This window comes from Carcharodon carcharias, chromosome 3 (genome assembly GCF_017639515.1).
Source record: "Carcharodon carcharias isolate sCarCar2 chromosome 3, sCarCar2.pri, whole genome shotgun sequence".
Taxonomy (NCBI): domain Eukaryota; kingdom Metazoa; phylum Chordata; class Chondrichthyes; order Lamniformes; family Lamnidae; genus Carcharodon; species Carcharodon carcharias.
Genome location: NC_054469.1, coordinates 24,953,851 through 24,966,131, shown reverse-complemented (window position 1 = coordinate 24,966,131; position 12,281 = coordinate 24,953,851). Strand labels below are relative to the sequence as shown.

Sequence of the window (12,281 nt, the reverse complement as noted above, 5' to 3'; positions counted from 1 at the left end):
TCCTTCACTGTCACTGTGTCTAAATCCTGGAACTCCCTCACTAACAGCACTATGGGTGTGCCTACACCACAAGGACCGCAGCAGTCCAAGAAGGCGGCTCACCACCATCTTCTCAAGAGCAATAAGGGATGGGTAATACATGCTGGCCTTGCCAGAACCGCCCACGGCCCATGAATGAATTAAAAAAAAACAGATTTTAATCTATTTGAACTCAGACCCATCAAAACCTTGCATTTTCTGCCTAAAGTTTATCTGTCTCAAATGAAAATATGTTGAAGTTCTGATTTACTAGTTTTTACAATAACACTTTTTTCTACAGCACAAGACTGCTGGCCTTTATATTATTTTCTCAGTTGTCCTTTCTTCCTACAATATACTGGGTTTAAACCCAAAGCTGATGCCACTCAGTGCATACTTCCTGATTTACCTTTTGGTCTTTTCCTGGCCTCCTCGCTACTCTGCCTGCCCTTTTCTCCTAGTTTCTTATTCGATTAAAAACTTTTCATCTCTAGGATTTTTCAGTACTGATGAAAGGCCATCAACCTGAAATGTCAACTCTGTTCATCTCTCCATAAATGTTGTCTGACCTGCTGAGCGTTTCCAGCATTTTCTGTCTTCCCTTCAGATTTCCGACAATATTTTGCTTTTGCTGTCTTGCTTTATCGCTGCCTTCTCTATTCTGCACCCTTGGTAGAGTTCTGTAATACCAACCTTGGCCCTTCACCAAGCATTTCAACATTTAAAGAAGGAAACCATCCACTCTATAAATTATTTTATGTAATTTGGCATAGCTGCCTGTTTTCATTCAAACTGGTTACTGGGCTGTTGACAGTTTCAGTATCAGTAATAATATGAAGGGTAAAAGGGGCAGAAATAAGCACACATGGGTGGAATTTTATGGCCTCCTCCTTGTGGGCGGTGGGGAGTAGGGCCGTAAAATGCAGCGAGTTATTCCAAAGTCAATTGACTTTGGCAGGACCGTAAAATTCCGCTGGCGTAAAATTCCACCCATGCCAACCGTTTATGACATAGTAATGTCTGGGCCACCTTCCTCAACTCTTAAGAAATATCACCTTCTTTGTAGAATTTGAAGCTAGGAATTTTTTTACTTCCAAACCAAAATGATTGCAAACAGGGAGTTGGCAAATAATCTGGCCATTGATGCAATAGTTAAAGGCAAAAGTCAAATAATGTTGCTACCTAAATTATCCCATCATGAATTAGAAGGAAATACTGAATTAGTGTTTTAATAGCACACAGTCACATTTGTTGAAAATGTCCATAAAGCATTTCGCATAGAATTATTTAAATTTGCACAGTTCTGTTTGTTTTACGCGCGAATCAAGGTATCCTGCAACCATCTATTCACATGTCAAAAGGTGTGCTAATCTCCCTTTCATAAAGAGTTTGAACAACTGGAATTAGCATAGGAAATTAGCATAGTCTAGGGGCCCCAAGTTCAAACCCCATTCGGTTCACTCATTCACTGTTGGGCTTTATGAGGAGGTGGTAAGACCCAGTTTGAGATCCTCAGTACCACTCAGTTGCCCAATTACAGTACTTCTGTTGTTATAAAGTTACATGTGGAAGCCGAGTGCTTCTCTACAAAGAAAGAGGGAAAAGCCAAGAGAGAGTTGTCCCTGGATTTCTCTTGTGGAGGTTCCAGCTTTGAGAGATGTGACAGAGGGCAGGATCTTCCGGTTGGCGAGCAGGGGCCAGCTCACCGACACGTAAAATGACGCGGGATGACGTCGGGTGGAACTCCTGATGTCACCCCGCGTCATTTCCATTTTCAGGCCGGTGGGCACGCCCGCCGACCTGTCAACGGCCTATTGAGGCCATTGAGAAACTAATTCAAATCATTAATGGACCTGCCCGTCCAACCTGGCGGGCTTCAGGAAAAGCATGAAACCTCATCCATGGGTGGGATGAGCTTTCATGAGGGTATTTAAATTTTTTATAAAGGTTTCAGTTAAAGTTATGGATATGTCCCAACTCATGTGACAGTGTCACATGAGGGAACATGTCAGGGAAATTTTTCTATCATTTTTATTGCAAATTTTAATTTGGAGCCGATCTCCCTGAGGCAGCTTTTAGCCCCAAGGAGATCAGTGCTGTGCGCAAAAGAGCGCACTCCCGGCTGAGGGAGTTGTTGGTCAGTAATTGGCCCGCCCACGTAAAATGGCAGCACGCCCCCGATCAGGGGCGCCAATCGGAGGCGCGCCCGCTCCCGCACTTCCCCCACGACGGGGGGAAAATTTTTCCCAGAGACCTGGAAAACAGTACAAAATATCAAAAGTGATTTACATTGCCTTTATTGCAAGGGGATTGGAGTACAAGAATAAAGAAGTCTTGCTACAATTGTGCAGGGTTTTGGTGAGACAGCATGTGGAATTCACGCTTAAGAAAGGATATATTTGCATTGGAGGCGGTACAGCAAAGGTTCACCAAATTGGTCCCTGGAATGAGGGGTTGCCCTGTGATGAGAGGCTGAGTAAATTGGGCTTATATTCTCTGGAGTTTAGAAGAATGAGAGGCGATCTCATTGAAACTTACAAAATTCTGCGGGTGTTTGATAAGGTAGACGCTGAGAGATTGTTTCCGCCAGTTGGGGAGTCTAAAACATGGGGACACAGTCTCAGGACAAGGGGACAATCATTTAGGACTGGGATTAGGAGAAATTATTTCACTCAAGGGATTGTGAATATTTGGAATTCTTTATCCCAGAGGATTGTGGATGCTCCATTGTTGAATATATTTAAGGCCGGTATGGGCAGATATTCGGTCCCTCAGGGAATTAAGGGTTATGGGGAGTGGGCGGGAAAATGGAGTTGAAGCCCAAGATCAGCCATGATTGTATTGAATGGCGGAGCAGGCTTGATGAGCTGTGTGGTCTACTCCTGCTCCTATTTCTTGTGTTCTTGTGTACATTAATATAAAACTTTTTCTCCTCAGCCTTCTTTTCTCGATCTCCTTCAACTACACTTTTGTTCCCACAGAAGCTGTTGATTACATACCATAAAGCCACTAAACGTAGAGATTTCAGTCATGCTAAATGAGGAATGTTTAATTCATATGAAATTACTTTCCCCACAATCTTGGCAGAGGCGTTAACTTATTTAAAATAAATGATCAAACATTTCAGTTAGAATGCTGTAACGGATGGAGAAATTTGGTATGACCATGTTCAGTCTTTACATGCAATCACCTACAATGATAATTTCTACTTTATACATTTGTCTTTCCTGACATGGTTTAAATCTTCCAAATTTCCAGACCCCAAAGTTACGTCCAATAAAAATTTCTGACCAGTTCATCCATCTCTCTACCTTTAATATCTATACACTTGTGCTGGTTAATTCTAAAGATTGTGGGAAGATGAAATATCGAGCAACCATTGCTCAAGAGGGATTTGAGGAGGATTTTTTGTTGTGCCCAAATTGACTTCTCCTTGCATATTATTCTTGTTCAATCTATCATGTAACTGGTAACAACTTCAGACTCATACTACAGTAACCCAAGACTTTTGAGCAATCTTTCAGCTTGCGCACCTGTCAGTGCAGGCATGTTGGTTTCATTCAGTTTCATTGCGTCTGTGTACTGCTTCACAGCGTCCTGCAGTTTACCCTGGAGAACTAGTTGGAATCCAAGCTCCGTTGCAATCTGTGCGTCTGTGGGGGCCATGTCTCGTGACTGCTCCACCAAACTGTACGCCTGATCCAAAATGTTCTGGTTCCTGCCACACTGTCGAAGTTATAAAATGCACAACAGGTCATATCTGTATCAGCAAACAAAACATTCAAAAGGAAATTTGACATATACTTGAAAGGGAAAAACATGTAGTGCTTTGGTGAAAGAACAGGGCATGGAACTAATTGTGTAGCTCTTTTAAAGAGGCAACACAGACAAAATGGTCTTTGTTTATGCTATACAATTTTATGGCTTTTTTTTTAAAGAAGCTATGTTTTAGCTTACAACATACAAAGCAAAATTCAAAGCAAGAATTTTCACAAGATTGAAATTAAAATTAGAATTTACCCTCACTAGACTGTGGATTTTGCTCTAATACTTTATATAGGTAAGACCAAATGGCCAAAGTGAGAAAAATTGTTTTACTTACCATTCTGCTTAATAAAACAGCTACAGATAGGTAAAGCTTTGGATTTTGAGGCTCCCTTTTCTCCAAGGCACTAATAAGTTGTTTCACATAATTTTCAGCCTATATTAATAAACAGATTGTAAAAATGTATAAATGACGGTACATTGTATTCAGAGGCATATGTGTCTCCAGACACCTCGGGGTTTTCTGTTTGATGACCCCCGCCGTTTCAACCTCAACTTCATTTTTGCCCAGGAATTGCTCCACAGTTGATTGTATCAATGCTGCCTTGATGCTAAGGGCAACAACTCTCACCACTCCTGTGCCCCCATCTGGATTAAGGTTGTAATGAGGTTGCCAGGGCCCTTCTAGATGGAAAGGGTGGTGGAGGGAACATTTTGAATGAGATGACGATCTCGCTCCTTGGTCCTTTGCCACAAAATGATCCTCTAGATGCTCCCTATTCACTCACTGAAATAGTGGGGTTGACTGAAAGGGCCTGATGTCATATTGTTCTGAATAGCAGCAGTCACACCTAATCTCAATTGACACTCCAGTGCAATACTGCGGGAGCGCTGAAATGTGAGAGGTGCCATCTTTAGTATGAGCCTTTAAACCAAGTCTGCTCTCTCAGGTGGATCGAAAAGATCCAATGGCACCATTTTGAAGAAGGGCAGAGAGTTAACCTGGTGTCTGGGCCAATATTTGTCCCTAAATCAACAATAAAAAAAGATTATCTGGTCATCATCACATTGTTGCTTGTGGGAGCTCGCTGTGTGCAAATTACATCCCAGAAATAGCTGTAAATCAGGAAATGGAAGTGAGGGAGGAACTCAGGAAAATTACAATCACCAAAGAAGAGGTATTGAGCAAATCATTGGAGCTGCGGGCTGACAAATCCCTGAGACCTGATGGGCTTCATCCTAGGGTCTTAAAAGAAGCAGCTAGTGAAATAGTTGATGCATTGGTTTTAATTTTCCAAGATTCCCTGGATTCAGGGAAGGCTCCATTAGATTGGAAAGAAGCAAATGTAACTTCTTTATTCAAAGAGGGAGATGGAAAGGAGGAAAATACAGGCCAGTTAGCTTAACACCCGTCATAAGGAAAATGTTAGAAGCAATTACTAAAGATGTCATAGCAGGGCACTTCGAAAAGTTTAGGGCAATCAGGCAGAATCAGCATGGTTTTGTGTAAGGGAAACCATGTTTAACCAATTTATTGAAATTCTTTGAAGGAGTTACATGTGCTGTGGATAAAGGGGAACTGGTGGATGTACTGTACTCAGATTTCCATAAGACATTTGATAAGGTGCCACATCAAAGGTTATTACAGAAAATAAAAGCTCATGGTTTAGGGAGTAACATATTGGCCTAGATAGAAGATTGGCTAGCTAACAGGAAACAGCCATAAATTGGTCTTTTTCTGGTTTGTGGGATGAAACAAATGCTGTGCCACGGGGATCAGTGCTGGGGCCTCAGCTTTTTACAATTCATATAAATGACTGGGATGAAGGGGTGGTTGCTAAATTTGCTGACAACACAAAGATAGGTAGGAAAGTAAGTTGTGAAGAGGACGTAAGGAGGCTACAAAGTGACATAGATAGGTTAAGTGAGTGGGAAAAGACCTGGCAAATGTGGGAAAATGTGAAACTGTCCATTTTGGCAGAAAGAATAAAAGAGAAGCATTTTATCTAAATGGTGAGAGATTGCAGAGCTCTGAAATGCAGAGGGATCTGGGTGCCCTAGTGCATCATCACAAAAGGCTAACACGCAGGTACAGCGAGTAATTAAGAAAGCTGATAGAATATTATCATTTATTGTGAGGGGAATTGAATACAAAAATAGCGAGGTTATGCTTCAGTTGTACAGGGCACTGGTGAGACCACATCTGGAGTACTGTGTACAGTATTGAGTTCGAAGCAGTTCAGAGAAGGTTTACTGTGCTAATACCAGGAATGGGCGGGTTGCCCCATGAGGAAAAGGTTGGACAAGTTAAGTTTGTAAACATTCCTGATGGAGACAGCAGCTCCTCTGCCACTCTGCCAGTGACATCAGTGCCCCAGGATGCCACAGTGACAGGAAGCTCCTGCCACTGGTCAGGAATCCCTCACAACGCCAGAGCCCTCATGGCCTCAGGCAAACAGAGGTCATCCAGACTTATGGGGCATCTGGGGCAACAATGGGGGAAGCATCAAGGCGCAGGTCCCAGAAACAAAGGGAGAAATCAATTAGACGCAGAAGGACCATCACTGGTGATCGCTGGTTGTGTAAAGCTGAGCCTTGTGTTGTTCACCTGCTCTTTATTAAATTTTTGACATTCTCCATGGTTTTTGCATGTTTATGTCTGGACTGAACTACCTTACATTTATAAGGCCTGCAATGCAATGACACCTTCTTTCTAAAGACATTTGCAGAAACAAGCCTTTTGGATGCCTTAAGTGTGCTTCATAGGGCTGGGCAGAAATCAGATGGTGCCTCCATATTGCTGGTTAGGAGAGGCCTGCAAAGCCTTAGTTGAAATGCCCCATAATGAGGTCGCCCTGGCACCCAGTTTCTACTGGTCACCATGTGGGTTGACATGGTCATGCGCAACCTCATGTTCTTCCTCTGAGCCATTCGGGAGTCATCATTTGAGAGTGTCAGATATTCCTCCGTGGTCTCATCCACAAGTCTTCTCCTGTCTGTATTGCCAAATTTGTGCAGGGCACAGCACATGACAATGATCAAGCATAACAATATGATACTGCAAGGAGCCAGCAAAGTGATTGAGGCAGCAAAATCTCATCTTGAACAGACCTATGGTTCTCTCCATGGTCACCCTGGTGGATGCATGGCTCACTTGTCTCTTCCACCTGAGACCATGGATGCCTGATGGGCATCATAAACCACCTCTTTATGGGATATCCCTTGTCTCCATGCATCAAGGTCAGCAGGCCGTGGTACCTGGGTGTGCTTGGGGATACCAGGATCATGGCTTTTTAAAAATTCATTCATGGGATGTGGGCTTCGCTGGCTGGGCCAGTATTTATTGCCCATCCCTCGTTGCCCTTGAGAAGGTGGTGGTGAGCTGCTTTCTTGAACTGCTGCAGTCCATGTGGTGTAGATACACTCACAGTGCTGTTAGGGAGGGAGTTCCAGGATTTTGACCCAGTGACAGTGAAGGAACAGCGGTGATATATTTCCACGTCAGGATGGTGAGTGACTTGGAGGGGAGCTTCCAGGTGGTGGTGTTCCTTGGCTACTCCCAAGGTACCGCTGGATGCGCTGACAGTGGTTACAGTCAATCTGGATGTTCAAGGAGCAAAATCCTTTCCGGTTTTAGTCCCTGGCTAGCCCATGTGTGCCTTAATGGCCACATTTGTGCAATCAATGGCTCCTTGCGTTTTAGGAAATCTCACAATAGCCCCAAAGTCTCTCACTCTCTCAGCCTGGATCTCGACAGTGTTGAACTGCATGAAGGTTTCCATTCTCCTGAACAATCCATCCATCACAACAGTGGGCTGAAGATTGTGAGACTTTGTAAAGATCCCCGTAGATCCCTGAAAGGAACCTGAGACAGAAGTTTAGGGCCAACATTACCTCAGTGCCACCCACACATTTGGAACTTATTTCCCCAACAATCATGTCACAGATGGATGTCATGCCTCCCTGGAGAGTGGAGCCTTCTGCAACACTGCCACTCACTCATTTGCAGGTATTGCAGCACTATCTGCATACCCTACCCTCAGGATGGTGTCTCCCCCTTGGGCATTCTTGCCCACGCTCTCCTCATTGGCTTTCTAGCCCTTCAGTATGACAATAATGCTCACATTGCTGGCAGGTTGCTGATTGCTGCCCCTGGGCGGCAGCCCTTTTCCCCCCCCTTCTCCTTCTCCCTCACTGGAGGAGCCTCCATGGGAGTGGACCATTCCCAAGGCACCTTTGGCCTCTGTTGCTGCAGCCTGCCCTCTAATTTACCCTCCTTGGTTCGAGCCCCTCTTCCCAGTGAGTCCCTCATGATGACCCTTTGAGAATGTAACTATGAGGGTAGAAGTAATATACTTCCCGACCCGAACAAGTATAAAAAGATGCTTGGTGACATCGGGCGAGCATCCCGACGTCATCGTGCACTCGCGCGATAGTTTGGTTGGTGGGCGCGTGCAGGAGTTAGCGGCGTGCCCGCCAACAATTAACAGGCCTACCAAAGCCATTAAAGTAATAATTAAATGAAAATAATTTTCACTGCCCGTCCAACCTTACGGTTGTTGGGCAGGTGAAAATGCCAAGCGTCCTTTGGATTTTTTTAGGAAACCTCACCAACAGCAAATAAAAGTTAATTAAAATTTCATTCATAACATGTTCCTGCTCATATGTGAGAGACTGAGTATATTGGGTCTATATGCTCTAGAGTTTAATTGAAACACATGAGATTCTGAAGGGGCTTGAGAGGGTTCACACTGCGAGATTGATTCCACTGGCTGGGGAACTTAGAACACAGGCTTGGGTTAAGGATTTCAATCATTTAGGACTGAGATGAGGAGAAATTTCTTCACTCAGAGGGCTGTGAATCTTTGGAATTCTCTATCCCAGAGGGCTGTGGATGCTCCATCACTGAATTCTTTTCAGGCTGGGATAGACAGATTTTTGATATCTCGGGAAATCAACGGATATGGGGAGCGGGCAGGAAAGTGGAACTGAGGCCCAAGATCAGCTATGATCATAATGAATGGTGGAGCAGGCTTGATAGGCTGTAAGGTCGACTCCTGTTCCTATCTCTTGCGTGCTTGTGTGCTTGGGGCAGTGGTGAGAATGCAGGACGCCCCTAACCAGCCGCCAGCAAGCCAACCTCCAAGCACATGGCAGACTTGGACCGGGCGGAGGTGGTGGGGGTGGCGGGGGGGGGGGGGGGGGGGGGGGGGTGGATGGTAGTAGCGGTGGGCCCATTTGCCATTGGGAAGGTCATGGTGGCATGCCAAATCAGCCCACAAAGGAGCAATTCATTATTCAAAAACAAAAATATCTGGAAAAACTCAGCAGGTCGGCAGCATCTGCGGAGAGGGATACAGTTGGCGTTTCGAGTCTGTATGACCCTTCATCAGAACTAAGACATATAGAGAAAAAAAGAATTCAGATTGGCTCCCTGCCACTGCCAGGCATGGAGACTCTGCCGGTGTTGATCCACCTCCAGGAAGATTGCCTGGAGGTGGGAATGCGGCAGGCTGCTGACTCAATGCCAGGATCTCTGGATACCTTCCCAGTCCCCCTTTCAAACCTGCCCCCACCAGAGTGGGAAGATTCCATCCTATGTGTTCCGCCACTTATATGAGGAGCTAATATTCTTGGCACTTAGAAAGCACCCAATTTCTCTCACAATCCTCTTTGTAACGCATGTCCTTTCTACTTCTCCATGGGGAGGGCATTGAGGTTGTGGCATGGAGGATGAAAGGAGTTAGGAGGATGCCGAGGCCTTTCCAAGCCTTTGCCTATTTTCCTAGCCCTTTTACTCTTCAACCCAATAATTGTTCACTTGCTTGCTCCTGCTCTGAACAATTCAATCTCTGTTTTTGAACATTGAAGGTATGTTCCACTATGACCCCAGTGGAAACGTAAGCCACATTGTTCCTCTCCACAGCTCTTGCTGCTTAGCTGATGCAGTGGGAGGCATGAGTCACAGCTGCAGACCATATATTTGCCCCACTATTAGCCATTTATGAATGGATTCACCATGGGTTTGGGGGTGGGGTACATGTGGCTACAGGATTGGAGTCAATTACTCCATGCACTTAGGGTGATGCTGCTACCTGTTGGAAGTATAGGGTTATTTCTTGTGGCTGGCTGCTTTCCAGAGGAAAAGCGGTGAGATCACTGGTCGTGCCAAAGAATCGGCTGGTAACATAAATTTTTCTTGGAGACATGAGTTACACCAGCAAAGCTATTGCCCATTGATGGATGCTTTGAAATCATGACGTTGGAGTTAGATGTAGGCCAGCCCAGGGAGGAGTGGAATGTTCACTTTCCTGAAGGACATTTATGAACCACATTGGGTTTTTATGACAACTTGGCAGCTTTCAAGGTCATTTTCTGTTCATGGCAGCAGTTTCAGATTCAGTTTTATGATTTGCCATGATGAGATGTTGACCTCCGGGTTGTTGGTCCTGTACCATAGCCTTAGGCTTTGCACCTGTCAATGATTAACGCTATTGTGTACTGAATGCTCGGAGATGTGACAGAGTTCTGCCAACTTGCTCCCTCACCCCCCAGAACATGTGAATAAAGCTCTGTGCCAAAATATCCATATATGGACAGTCACAGGTCTTTTTGAAAAATGCAGTGCTGTCAGCAAAGTTCCCAAACGTTTCCCTGACTTTTATCTGACAAAATTGTGCCAAAACCCATCAGCTGTTAAGTCTTTTTTTATTCGTTCATGGGATGTGGCTAGGCCAGCATTTATTGCCCATCCCTAACTGCCCTTGTTCAGATAACCACTACCACAATACTACTACGCCATCGCCTCCTCTTAAGTGACACAGCAATAGAACTTTAACATTCCGAAGCTAATGGGTTGGCTTCCTCCCTCTGTATGGATGTTCCATCATTTAGGTAGGTTCTCCTCAAACATCCAAATCTCATTATGGGGAGGTGCTTACTTTATAATATACCTTTGGGCCTCTGCACAGCCTCCTAACTTTGTATAGGGTGTGAAATAAGGTCTCAGGGTTCAAAATCCAAAAACCACTACTCCCTGGTTTAGAACCTGACATCACACTGTGCTAATAAATCAATGCGTTTCGCTATCTATAAGCTTCCTCACCTCAGCCATATCTCCTTCTTTACAAAGCGAATGGAGACACAAGGTTAGCAGTGCATCCACATTGGTGCTATCCTTCAGCATAACTCTTGATTTAATGAGGGAAAAAAGGGTTTAGTAACTGTAGATTCATTTTTTAAAAATTCTATTTATGTACCTATCACATAAGATTTATGCACCATCCATGTATTGTGCGCATTTGCATTGCTGTTTCTGCTATAAACAGACACATACAATTGCTTTTATAGTATTCCTGCAAGAAGGTAATTCATTTTGCACATTATTATTCAAATGTTCGTTAATTCATTCACCATTAACTTGTTCGATTTGTGGCTCTTTTTTCACATACATTCACTGGTTTATTTACGATATAGACATGCTGTTGCTTTTGCATGCTTAGTTCTTACTGAACCTGTAATATATATACATTGAGAGTTGATAGCAGGCTCTAACTACAGACCACAATAGAGGCAAGATGTGCGCAGTCACCTCTGGGGGTACTCATGTTGCTTTGGGTTTCACACGGAGCGCAGTATGACTGCATCCTAGCCCGGGGTTTTGTGGAGTTTGGCCAAGCCTTTAATAATGGCTGACGGGACCTGCTTCCAGGATTTACACACCCATTTCCATTTCCATCACATTATGGAGGCAGCAGACCTGATATCATCCTGTCCCTGCCTCTCCGGAATGAAATCATGGAGGGCCTCCACAAACCAGCCTCCTTAATGGGGGCTGGTTTGTGGATTCGGGAACTTCCCCGACTTCTGCTTCCCGTCTCCTTCACAAAAATCCAGCCCTTAGTGTTAATTTGACATCCTATTACTATTACTACCATATTCCTTCCTAATGGCACTATGCAGGTATTATGTTCTTTCTGTTAGGGACAGGGTTGGGAGAGAACTGAAACCCTTGTGCCCTTTCCCTTACTGTCTAGAATTTATTGTAGTTTTAGAAAGGAAAATGTGTGATGACTTTCAAAAGGCATTTGATACAGTGCCACACAACAGACTTGTGAGAAATGGAATAAAAGGGATAATAATAATGTGGATACAAAGTTAGCTAAAAAGTAGGAAGCAGAGAGTAATGATCAATGGATATTCTTCAGACTGGAGGAAGGTTTGTAGTGGAGTTCCCCAGGGTTTGATATTGGGACCCTTGCTTTTCCTGATATAAATTCATGATCTGAATCTTAGTGAGCAGGGGATAATTACAAAGTTTGTGGATGATACGAAGCTTGGAAGCATTGTAAACTGCGAGATGGACAGTGTAGAACTTCAAAAGGACAAGGACAAGATGGTGGAGTGGGCAGATAGGTGGCAGATGAACTTCAATGGGGAGAAGTGTGAGGTGATGCATTTTGTTAGGAAGAGCATGGACAGACAACATAAGGGGTGAA

The 12,281-nt window shown here is 44.2% G+C and overlaps 1 protein-coding gene across 1 annotated transcript in view; it reads right to left on the bottom strand.

The window, feature by feature from the left end:
• LOC121275977 (tetratricopeptide repeat protein 21B-like) overlaps nt 1-12,281 on the bottom strand; it is a 117,680-nt gene that overhangs the window by 67,633 nt on the left and 37,766 nt on the right. The window contains exons 8-10 of the mRNA XM_041183921.1: nt 10,889-10,973; nt 4,121-4,219; nt 3,552-3,744 (exon numbers count right to left, since the gene is read on the bottom strand). Of these exons, the coding sequence (XP_041039855.1) occupies nt 3,552-3,744; nt 4,121-4,219; nt 10,889-10,973 (377 nt within the window). The remainder of the gene's footprint in view (nt 1-3,551; nt 3,745-4,120; nt 4,220-10,888; nt 10,974-12,281) is intronic.